This window comes from Trichechus manatus, unplaced genomic scaffold (assembly GCF_000243295.1).
Source record: "Trichechus manatus latirostris isolate Lorelei unplaced genomic scaffold, TriManLat1.0 scaffold00001, whole genome shotgun sequence".
In the NCBI taxonomy this organism is placed as follows: Eukaryota; Metazoa; Chordata; class Mammalia; order Sirenia; family Trichechidae; genus Trichechus; species Trichechus manatus.
The window spans coordinates 45090684-45103336 of record NW_004443937.1 but is presented as its reverse complement, the minus strand read 5'-3'; the positions used below and the strand labels follow the sequence as shown (position 1 = coordinate 45103336).

General features: G+C 42.0%; 1 protein-coding gene across 1 annotated transcript in view; it reads left to right on the top strand.

Moving 5' to 3' along the window:
- MAGI1 (membrane associated guanylate kinase, WW and PDZ domain containing 1) overlaps nt 1-12653 on the top strand; it is a 659819-nt gene that overhangs the window by 645155 nt on the left and 2011 nt on the right. The window contains exons 24-27 of the mRNA XM_004368768.2: nt 6227-6320; nt 6451-6511; nt 7488-7631; nt 9559-9697. Of these exons, the coding sequence (XP_004368825.1) occupies nt 6227-6320; nt 6451-6511; nt 7488-7631; nt 9559-9697 (438 nt within the window). The remainder of the gene's footprint in view (nt 1-6226; nt 6321-6450; nt 6512-7487; nt 7632-9558; nt 9698-12653) is intronic.

The window sequence follows — 12653 nt, the reverse complement described above, 5'->3', positions numbered from 1 at the left end:
TTATCCACGTGCTGTGGACTAGCCCAAAACAACTGGACACAGGGAGTGATTACTGGATCTGTAACATGAAAGTATCAAGATCTGTTGGTCAGTATTAATATGGAAATGGGAATGTGAAAAATGAAGGAAGGGAAGAAAGCACTCCTTGAAGAAAGGGCTTAGAAAAATAATTTGAAATCAAGAAAAATAAAAAGGAGCTACTTATACCATAATGCAGGATGGATTTTCCCATGACAGTTGGCAATAAGAAGGCATATTTATTTTAATTTAAGTACTTCAAAAAAAAAAAGAAGCAAAATTCAGACATATCCCCTGTTGGCACAGTGGTTAAGCACTCAGCTGCTAACTGGACGTTCGGCAGTTCTAACCCACTAGCCACTCCATGGGAGAAAGATGTGGCAGTCTACTTCCGTAAAGATGACAACCTAGGGGACCCTATGGGACAGTTCTACTCTGTCCTATAAGGTTGCTGTGAGATGGAATCAAGTCCACGGCAACGGGTTTTTGTTTTTTTTTTAATACCTTGGTCAGAAGAAAGTAAACCTTAAAGTTAGTACAGTGTGGTTAAGGATTGATATTTTTGAAGGCAGCACATATTCTGCTGAAGATATGATTTCATTCCGAGATATTTCAGGAATTGGTTGCCATGATAATAAAATCTTTTCACCAATTACTTGATGAGTTTCAGAGCCCAGGTGCAGAGATTTGCGTCTGTCAGAGGGTGAACATGTGATGCTCATCTTTAAAAAAAAAAAACACAGTTGCCGTCCAGTTGACTCTGACTCATGGTGACCCCGTGTGTGTCCCAGTAGAACTGTGCTCCATAGAGTTTTCAGTGGCTGATTTTTTGGAAGTAGATTGCCAAACCTTTCTTCTGAGGTGCCTCTGAATGAACTCAAACTTCTAACCTTTGAGTCAGCAGCCTAGCACTTTAACCATTTGTACCACGCAGAAACTTGCTGTCTTGTAAATTAGAGTTGAAGCCAGGGAGTTTGATTTCTGAAGCGATGCTGAAGTGATCCAGGGGGATTTTGCAAACACCTAGAGCACAGAGCGTGGTCCCCGGGGTTTGATGAAGAGAAAATCGGTGTGGATCAGCTTCTTCTCTGTGAAAGGACTTGGGCATAGTAGTGTGTATGGTAAAAGGGATGTACTCTCTTACTGTTAGGAGACCTTTGGCCTCTGATCTTCCAGTCGAACGTTTAGCTCATCTACTAGCCCGGAAGTTTGTTTCCTGATACTCACAAGGAGGCAGAAGTTTATAACTTGGAGTGGTTTTGGAGCCCTCAGAAGCCGTCTTCCCCAGAGTTACTGTTCCCAAACACCCTGGGAGGTGCTTTAGGGAGACGCAGTCAGGCTGGGCGGTACTGAGAACCAACTCTGAATCCACTTCTTTATCTACCTCATTTCGCCTGTTTTTCTTTCTCTGTAGTGGGTAGCCTCACTCTTTCTCTCGACTTGTCTTGGCCTATAGTTTCCCTCACTTGGCGTCTCCCATTTCTCTCTCAGCTCTGGTCTCTGCCAGCCCCCTCTAGCAAAAGCTCCACATCCTGGCTCCCCTTTGCTTGGCCTTACTGTGTTCTTAGAGGGCTTGCCTTATAGATCTGGGACAGGCCAAGGTTAGGGGAGTCCTTACCATCTCTCCTTTTACTGTCTTTGGGACCAGGGTTGGTTGTGGGGGATGCAAAGCTTTTTCTCCTCTGAGACGAAGGCTAAGCATAGGAGATGTATAATGGCAGCCCAGGAAAACCCAGACAGTAGCTGAATATACTTGAACTTGGGAGTTGACATGTCAAACCACACACACCTCCTGCCGTTGCATTATATGGAAATGCCCTATGAAGACTAGATATGAGTGAGAATTTGATTAGACAGGGCAGACCCTGACTGAGCCAGGCTAACGTAGAACCGTCAGGTTGAATCAAGTTCAAGATAATGAAAATATTTATGAGCTTAAAGATAGATTATTTAGATTAATATTAAATTGGTACTGCACATCACTCTGATTTAAGGTATTTGCTTATAGAAGAAATAGGGCTTGTCAATACAAATATTGCTGTTTCCTTAACAAAGGCATAGAGCAGTATAAGTTTAAAAATCTTAATAGAGGGCCCTGTGGACATGATTGCTAGCATACGCTCGGTCACAAGAAATAGGATTATAACTGTACATGTTTTTAAAGTCTCCCAAAACTTTTCAAATACTAATGGGATTCAAATTTTCAAACGCTTCCTTCAAATATTTATTACATATGTGTTTATGCATTGAAATATTTATGAAAGGGATGATCGTATCCTTTGTTGATTTCCTTGGCTTTGTAACGTGGATTCCGTAAGGGAGGCTAAGGATATTAACACGGGAACAAGGTTAGAATTACAATCGCTTGTCATAGAGATTTTTCAAAACCCGAGTTAGAAGCTATTGTCGGAAAAGGCAGTGCCCCGATTTAGACCAGCACCGTGACAGTGTCTGGAGAGCTAGGATGTGCTTGTCCTGATACACAATTGCTATGGAAGATGTAATGGTATCCTTTTTGATTCCTTTGGGAGTGCTAAACTAGGTATAAACACTCTTCTATGAAAGTATGTAGGGTAATTTCTGGAATTATACTAAAAATATGCAATCCATCCATCTGTCTTCAAGTTTTAAAAGTCAAATACATCAAAACCCCTTAGTATAATAATACTGCTGCTGGAGGGCATAGGGACTGACTCATTTTATTTCAGGCCCTCCTTCTATATTTTTTCTATTATATGGGACAATTTTTCCTTTGGAATAAGGCTATAAATTTGTGATAATGGGTTTCATCTCTATTTTTAAAAAAGCTAGAGAGTATTTCAGCAGATATAATCTTGGTTTGATTCTAATTGAGGACTTAAAAGTTCATTAAAATCAGTATAACTTTATTGATATTATGAAAGCATTAAATTAATAGATTAAATCTAATAAATTAATTAAAATACAAAATTCCCTGCTTTTATTTCTAGACTTCTTGGGCCTTTTTCAGAGCACCACAATAATTTTTAGCACACCCTAGATTACCAGGTTGCTTTCATAATATCAATAAAGTTATACTGATTTTAATGAACTATTAAGTCTTCAATTAGAATCAAACCAAGATTATATCTGCTGAAATATCATTAAAAATGCTTGAAGTTAAGCTGAACCAAAAAAAAGATTTGTATAGAAATATAAATGGTAAAAATAACAAGTGAAAGTTATGAGGAATATTAATAAAGGAATTCTCTTTATGTGTATTGAGTGATTATCTGTTATAAATCATGAAAGCCGCAAAAATACAAAAATTGTTTGAGAATGGGATCTGGTCTGCCAAGAAAACCCTGGCTGCCGACAGCATCCCAGAACTCTGAAGGGAGCGTCTGCACAGCTCAGTAATTACAGTCACCTTTAATTACCAGGAAACCTTCTTTTTGGTATCTTGATTATGATTTCCCCGTGGCCTGAATGATCCCGTGATTTCCCAGAGTCTCCGTAGAATTACTTACAGCGAGCAATGTGAACAGTGTGAAAGGACCAACACGTGTGTTTGTGAAAGTCCTAGCGAGTCGTACTGACACAGGGGGAGCAGCCAGTTGGTTCTTTGTGCCGACACAGTGGGGATTCTTTATGAAATATCACCTATGTGTGTTACCTGGGCTCTGCCAGTTTACTGCCCTGGAATGGAGGTGACTGGAAGGAGTTAGTATCCTTCCAAAGGCTCTGAAAAAGGTTTTTGTTTTTTTTTCCCCAATATTACATTGTTGTTGTTGTGTGCCATCGAGTCAGTTCTGACTCCTAGCGACCCTGTATGGCTGAGTAGAACTGCCCCATGGGGTTCCTTAGGCTGTGATTGTTACCGGAGCAGATCGGCAGATCTTTTTCTCCCCGCGAGGAGCCACTGGTGGGTTCAAACCACTAACCTTTTGGTTAGTAGCTGAGCACTTAACCATTGTGCCACCACTTCACTAATAATATACTTTTAATATTGAATAGTATAATAAATATATACTAACTTGTTGCAGTCGAGTCGATTCTGACTCATAGCAACCCAAGAAGACAGAGTAGAAGTGCCCTATAGCGTTTCCAAGGAGCAGCTGGTGGATTTGAGCTGTTGACCTTTTGGTTAGCAGCCGAGCTCTTAACCACTGCACCACCAGGGCTCCAAATACGCTAATCACTTTTTGAGCAGTTTTGATGTGCCAGGTGCTATCTCAAACACTTTCCTCTTGGATAATCCTTGTAACAATTCACATAGATACTTCTGTTATCCCCAGTGTGCAGATGAGGAAACTGAGGACAGAGAGTTTAGCCTGGGATGCAAAGCTAGATGGTCTGACTCCAGAATATTACAGTTTTGCTAAACAGCCTCCCAATAAGCTTGAGAAACATCACCACCCCCACTTGGAGGTTCACAAGGCACATTGGAATATTAAAGGTGCTGAGAAGTCTCACAGGAAAAACAAAACACAGACACACAAAAACATTGACCTTTGTGCCACCTGTCACTTTCCGAATTTAAGAGACCACAGGTTTGTTTTCCCTCAGAATTCATAGAAAGATTTAGTAAGACAGAGTGGAGAAACATTGCCCTAAAGCAGGAATAAGATTCATGTAAAAATTCACTTGGTCTAGTTGTATGTATATTTTTTAATCTTGTGGTGTAGCTATAAGAATCATGGGCTTTTATGGCTGGACTGTAAACTACTAAAATCATATTTCAGCTTTCTCATTTTGCAGATAGCATAAATCACTTACGTTCCCAAAGTGATAAAAAGTTGTGGCGTAGTAAGGGCAAGAGCAGCAGTAAACGTGCACTGAGTGCTTGTTGTGTTGTCAGGCGCTATACTGAACATTTCAAATACTTTCACCCATGAGAAGGCAATGATTGTCATCATCCCGTTTTATCAGATGAGGACAGTGAGGCACATGGCTCTCAAGCCCATGCTTTTAAACACTATTTGTAATGAGAACAAAATAACAGGAAGCCAGACCCCAGCTGAATACTATCCTTAGGAAATTAAAATATAAGATAGACCACAGGTAGTTGGGATTTGAGCGCAATCTTTTGTCCTGGGACTGTAGTGGAGAGAGATATGCTCCAGGCATACCATGCTTTCCCGTAGAAGCCTTGTCATATAGCGTGGGTAGATACATGTATTCAGCAAACACTAGAGCACCTACTGTGAACCATAGGACCCTGGAAACTTCTAGACTCCTATGAATTAAATGGGCATTTACCAGCTATCCATCACACTTAGTGTTTTCTTGGTTAGAAAAATGCATGCCAAGTTCCAAATAGTCAGCTTGAAAATAAATACTAGAAGTGCAACTTGCTCATAGGTGGTTGCTACCTGCCTTGACCTTGATGGAGAAGTAATCAGTAAAAGAGCGTATAACCATTACTAGATGAATGATTAAATTTTAGTATATGGATATTGGTGTGCAGCTTGTAGGCACCCGCATGGGTGTTTTCAGGTTCTGGATCTCCAGACTTCGAGAGATTAATGATGTTGCTTATGAACGTGGTTAGTGGAAAAAAAAGTCAATTTACATAAGAGTATAATCATACTCATTACATTAGGGTGGCTTTATGATTTGTACCACTTATTCTTACAAACTGTGGCTGTGACTGATGCAAGTTTTAAAATGAATCTTTCATGAGTGATACTAGAAGAGATCTGCCAAGAGTCCCACATTTTCAGTTGTACTTCATCAAACGCAATGGGTAAGAAAGTGGATATTGTGTATGTTTAACAAGATGTTAGCACACGTCATAGTTTAACATTCACATGAGGAAATCAAGCAGACTCACCAAATATTGCCGATAACTTGCAGGAAATGTTCGCAGAGATTTATTACCGGCTTACACAATCCTGGAAGATAATTCTGGTGTGGTGCCCTGTTTTCATAGGGCTGCCATTTTGAAGTGTCAAGGGCAGAGTGAGACAGTACTTGGCGACAGTGTTAGAGCAGCATCTTGTTTGGCAAACTCTCGTTTCATCCACAGGGATGTCTGATTGGGAGGAGGGTAGAGGGGTATCCATGGCCCACATTGTAGAAAGTCTTAGAATGGTTCTTTACATTTCTAATTGCTTAGAAACTCAAGTCAGAACAGTTTGAAATGGTTTTAGGGGGTGCCAGATTTGTCATACTGGGCTTCTGCACCCTCCTTTGACTGTCCCTTCTCTAGCGCCTTCATTTCTCTGTGCTCTCTTGCACCCTGCAGAGTCCTCGAACGCTACCTTGCTGACCAATGCGGAGAAGATTGCCACCATCACCACCACACACACGCCTTCTCAGCAAGGAGCCCAGGACGCAAGGTCAGAGTGGCTCGGGTTCCTTTCCTAGTTTCAGGGGAAAAGTAGCTCCTGGCGTGACGATGCGTATCCTCGACTCATCCTCAGTTTCCCCGTGGGTTCCTCTTTATGTTTATTTTTCTCCCTTTGGCAGGAACACCACCAAACCAAAGCAGGAATGTCAGTTTGAGTTCAAAGCGCCCCAGGCGACACAGGTTAGAGCTACTTCTCTTTTCTCTGTTTACACCTTTCCTTCCACTTTTCCGAGGCTGTTTTTACAAGATATTTTTAAAGGCACCCTCAGTTAAAATAAATAACCTTTTGTGAGGTGATTTGCCAAAAATGTACTCACATTTGGTTGTCTAGGAAATGACATTTTATGTTATGACTTTTGAAAAATATTCCTAGGTATCCTTTTCTAGGAGGAAAAAAAGCAAATGAAAAACTTTCACAAGAACTGGTGATCCGAGAAAGAGCAAAGCTACTCGTAAAATTCATAAGCATATTTATGCCCAGAAAGTGTCTTTTGAAGATGTTTCTTAGTCTTATGAATTTTAAGTGAGACCCCTAAGCTAAATGCTTGTCCCTCAGGATGGTAATGGGCGGTGTTCAAATAATAGGAAGGAAAGCAAATTTGGGAAACGCTGGGTGAGGCAAAGTTAAATAGCTTCTTTTGTACTGGTTCTTGGAGAGCCCTTAGTGGTGCATTCGTGACTCTCGACCAGGAGGGGAGCCCTTACCAGATGTGGGAGGTGACATGGTTGTTGGTGTCACAATGACGGAGGCTACATTTATCAGGAAACCCTGGTGGCATACTGGTTAAGAGCTACGGCTGCTAACCAAAAGGTTGGCAGTTCAGATCCACCTGGTGCTCCTTGGAAACCCTATGGGGCAGTTCTGTTCTGTCCTTTAGGGTCGCTCTGAGTCGGAGCCGACTCAACGGCAATGGGTTTTTACATTTATCAGGCATGAGGCGGGAGGCTGAGCGTCAGGGTGTGTGGGATGGTAGCATGTAATGAATTGTCCTGCCCCAGATGCCAATTGCATCCCCACTGAGAATCACCCAGAGAGGGATAGAGACTATGCCATTTTGCCAACTCAACATAATGGAGAATGTTTGGGTAGAGATGGAGAGAAATGTGGGTGGTTATGGCTTCTCCCAGCATGACTCCATTTAATTTCTTTAAATAGGAGCAAGATTTTTACACGGTGGAGCTGGAAAGAGGGGCCAAGGGATTTGGCTTCAGCCTTCGAGGGGGCCGAGAGTATAACATGGACCTCTATGTCCTGCGCTTAGCAGAGGACGGTCCTGCAGAAAGGTGTGGGAAGATGAGGGTAAGTAGGAAGAGGAGTCCGGAGTAGATGTAGATCAGTCATCTTTATGACTTCTTGACATAGCTGGCTAGAGGCCTTGTGTTCAAGAGAATTACATTTTCTACAGCTTTTAAGATAGTCCCAAAGCATGGCTCCCACCCTAGAGTATATTTCTCACCTAAAGCACAGTTAGTTGTAGCTGCTAAAGTTAGGTAAGCCCTTTCCCCTCTTTGGGATTGAATGAAGGATTAAATTCATTAATAAACTTGTTAAAGTAGGTCTTTTCTGAATCCCATTTGCTTGGTACTTGTGCTTCGCCTGAGGCAGGCGCATCACTTTGCAGGAACCCCTGTGCACCCAGGATGCTTACCACTGAGTCAATTCTGACTCATGGCGGCCCCATGTGTGTCAGAGTAGAACTGTGCTCCATAGGGTTTTCAGTGACTGATTTTTTGGAAGTAGATCATCAGACCTCTCTTCCGAGGCAATCTGGGCAGAACCTCCCACCTTTTGGTTAGCAAACAAGCATGTTAACCGTTTGCACCACCCAGAAAGCAGGAAAACCACATGACCCTGTAGATGCTGGGTGATGAGCTCCATCCATTCTCTAGCTGGTCACCAGCTGTCCTAAAAGCCTCAGAAAAAGCAAGTTGACTCTGCCTTAGCAAAGGGCCAGCGACCCAATGGCATGAATAGTCGTGTTTGCTGTGTAGTAGTTAAAGTTGCAGATTTTAAATACACAGATACCAAAAGTCCGCCCTGCTCTGTCTAGATGTCTAATCTCCGTTGCTATATATGAACGCTCCTGTCTTGTGGGCAGGTTAGATGACTGAGGGAAAAATAAATCATCTACTATACAATGGCATAAATTCCTTTTGTTTAAATTTCAAACACGTGGCATATGCTTTCCCTTGCCCTTAATCACTTAAAAAATTCTAGTTTAAGGAAATATCATTATCATAATATTTTGTGTAATGCTGTGTAATTGATGAGACATGTTTTGTGTGTTATCGGATTTGATCCCCACATCTCAGTAGGCATGGGCATTGTTATCACTCTTTACACGACGGAGCCCTGGTAGTGGTGGGACTCAAATTCAAGCCTTTTGACTGCAAAGCCTTTTGGGGCTTTTTCTCTTCTACCTTCTAGAGTATAAGCCCCATGAGAGCAGGGATCTGGCCTGTCTTGCTCACTGCTGTATCTCTAGTGCCTAGAACAGTGGCTAAATGCTGCAGTCAGTCTGTCAGCTGGGGCTGTGGTCTCATCTGAAGGTTTGACAGAGGAGGATTTGCTTCTGAGCTCCCTCATGTGGCAGTGAGTAGGATCCAGTGCCTCTCAGGCTGTTGGCCAGAGCTCTCCCTCGTTTCCTTATCCTGCGCCTCCATAGGGCAGTCCACAACTGGTTTCCGTCAGCACAAACAAGTGAGAGAGCATAAGAGGGCAGGGAGGATAGAGCCAGTATAATTTTGTAACTTCATTTCTGAGCTGACATCCCATCATGTTTGCCATATTCTAGTTTTAGAAGCAAGTCCCTAGGCTCATACTCAAAGGGAGGGGATTTCACAGGGCCATGAATTCAAGGAGTCGGATTAATTGAGAGTCATCTTAGAAGCTTCTACCACATCCTTCTTCCCTCAAGTGTTACTATTCCTCTTTGCTGCTTAATTTTTTCCCCTTATTTTGGTCACTACCTACATGTATTTTTCTTGTGAATTTGTCTTTCCCTCATTAGAATTCAGTCTCCATAGGGACAGGGATTTTTATGGGTTTTTTTTTTTTTTTTTTTTTTTTTGACTGAGTATCCTAAGTAGTAGAAGATTTTCTGGAACATAATAGATGCTCGATAAATATTTGTTGATTCAATAAATGAAGTAATTTTAAATCTTAAAGGACCTTAAGAGCCGGTGAAAACCTTTTGTGACCTTCTCACTTCTCACTGCTTGGGCAGATTGGTGATGAAATTCTGGAGATCAACGGCGAGACCACCAAGAACATGAAGCATTCTCGGGCTATAGAACTGATTAAGAGTGGTGGCCGCAGAGTGCGTCTGCTTCTGAAGAGGGGAGATGGCTCGGTGCCAGAATATGGTGGGTCAAACTATGAAAACCTTCCTTCCTTCCCTGGCATGACTCCGTGAATTTGTCTCCAGAACGGCAGCAGGAAATTCTTTTTGTTTCCCCCATTCACCAGTGTCTTACCAGCCTTTCACACCATGTGATTATTTGCCTCGCTTGTCCTGAAATCTCTACACATTTCATCCTTTTGCTTGCTTAACATGGACTGGGGCATGGCCTAAGACGAGATCCTTATAGCCCCCTTTCTGATAATCAGAACATGTTGTCTAGTCCAACCAAGAGCGAAGGAATGTTTGTTTGAACTGTGCCAAACTGTTTCTCAGATCCAATTGTTAGCACAAAATGACTCTTTTAAGAAGCAGGAAAGCAGGTTTCCTGAGTGATATGTTGAGGCACAAATTTTTTATTTCTTGTTTGGTTACTTGATGTCACTATTTAAGAGGTGTGAAATAATGAGATGATTTGGGGGCTCTGCTCACCTCCTTTATGCTCCGTATACAACTCTTCTCCATCCCCCACAATGGGTTCCTTCTCCCAGATCAGATCACCTGAGCCCACTACTGTAAAACAAACAAACAAAAAACTTGTTGACATATTAGCCATATGTTTTTAAATGATAAAGGATGAAATAAAGAGATTCCCAGTGCTCATCATGAGGGAAACATGTTACTATACCTTTCCTGTGAGGAAAGCCAGGTTATACTTAGACTTCCTTTGTCCTATCTGTAGACATCATTTGAGTAGACGGCAATGATCTTTACATAGCTTAGTGTTCTGATGGGAAAATATTGTATATTATAATAATTAAGTCCTATTTATTTGAGATTCTTGTTTAAAATGAAAAAAAAAAAAAAAAAGCTATGCCCTAGATGTAGGGCTTTTTTTCCCAACCAAAGGTCTACAAAAGTTTCTATAGAAACTGTGATTGAATGGTCCCCATATATGTTGGTCCCCTTTATTAGGGATTTATCTGTTATCACCCTCTTTTCTGAAAGCATCCTACACAATTCCCAGTTGCATTTTTGGACTTGATGGGATGCTTCATTCAGAAGCAGCTCAAGGAGAAAGATAGCCACCTGGAAGGGCAGCCTTCCCAAGTGGTGGACGTGCATACAGGTGTAAAGTACCAGGCCTCCAAGGTGGGACGGGGTATCAGCTGAGGCCCCTTTAGACGTGGACGACCACCATGGGAATGATTTTGACAAGTAAGATGCCACGACTGTGCACTGTACTAACCTCCCACCAATAGGTGTGTTGATGCCATGAACCTCTGTAACGTTGTCTCCTTTTCTGTCTTCCCTATGCTTCTGTTGGATGTAATATTTCATTTGAGAGTCATCGTCAGTAACCTGTGTACCTTCTCAAAACCTGTGTCTGTTGCACTGAGGATGGAAATCCAACACTAACAAATGTTCTTTGGGCTAAAAATAAAGATCATTTAATAAACACGCGGTTTTCCAAGAAGGCTGGAACATGCCAGAGTCGTGCTGCTGTGAAGTTTCCATGTATCATTTGGACTAAATCTCTCTAATTCTATTGATGAGAGTTCACAAATGGGTTCTAATATGTTAAGTTCCAATATTTTTCTGACTTGATTGGAACCTGCTTCTCTGTGAGGCTATTTTTGTAATGAGTTTTTTGTACTTAATTTAACTGCCGCGGTCTTTGGGGAGGAGGGAGGGAGGGAGGGAATGTTGCTCTTTTGTTGTTTATTGTTAATGCTCTCTATGCCAGCCTGTCATTGTTCCAGTTGTTTGAAAAAAAAAAAAAAATGGGTGCATCCGTTGTCTGGGTTCTCGAGTCACCAGTGGCTGTCTGAACACGTCACTGTTCTCATTGCGGTCTCTGCAGCCTTATTTGAGTGTTGCCTTAGACTGTCTGACGGGACAAATAAACTCTCTTTGCCCTGTGTTAACAAATGCAGATTTTTTTGTCTTTCCTCTTTGTTATAGGGAATCTAAACGTTCAACTTTTTCTCTTTCTCTCCTTCTCTTTCTCTCTGACTGTTCTTGGTGCTGGGCCCTCCCTTCCACAGCGATGATACCTCCTAATATCGCTGCATGTATGAGAAATGAAAAGCTCGGGGAGGCTTGCTTCTACCTTATGGGCCATAATCAAACTACGGTTTGTAGCTCAATCAATACTAGGTGTTTCTGTGCTGTGGCCTAATTTCCTCATTGCTTCTGCTTAGCTCTATTTTGATGTGTTTGGCAATTCATTCTGAGCACCCTGCCTTCTTTGAATTGTAAGTACACCGCTGACCCTGTTGAATGTCTTGCTCTCCCTTGTCTTAAAAGTAGGTGTAAGGAACACCAAGGCTAGGTTTATGATAGTGGTCTAAGTACCTGCCCTCACCCAAATGTGAAAATGACTTTGTATGAATCTGTTTATGTTCATTCTAGTAGCCTACCCAGTATTTAGAAAGAAAGACCCTCCGATCACAGAGCTGTTATCTAGGTTGATAGAGCTTTGCTAGACAGGAAGATGAGATCTCCTGGTTGGTCAGAGATCTATCTGCAAACTACAGCCCATGGGCCAGATTGTGTCTGCAGCCTGTTTCTGTAAGTAAAGTTTTATTGACACACACAGCTATGCCCATGTCGTTATGTGTTGCCTACGGCTGCTTTCACTCCCGAGGCCAGATTGTGTCTGCAGCCTGTTTCTGTAAGTAAAGTTTTATTGACACACACAGCTATGCCCATGTCGTTATGGGTTGCCTACGGCTGCTTTCACTCCCGAGGCCAGATTGTGTCTGCAGTCTGTTTCTGTAAGTAAAGTTTTATTGACACACACAGCTATGCCCATGTCATTATGTGTTGCCTACGGCTGCTTTCACTCCCGAGGCAGTGCTGAGTAGTTGCCACAGACTGTATATCCCACAGAGCAAAAAATGTGTGTCATATGGCCCTTTTATAGAAAACATTTACCAACCCCCACTCTAGGATACATTCCTGCTTTTGTTAAAACC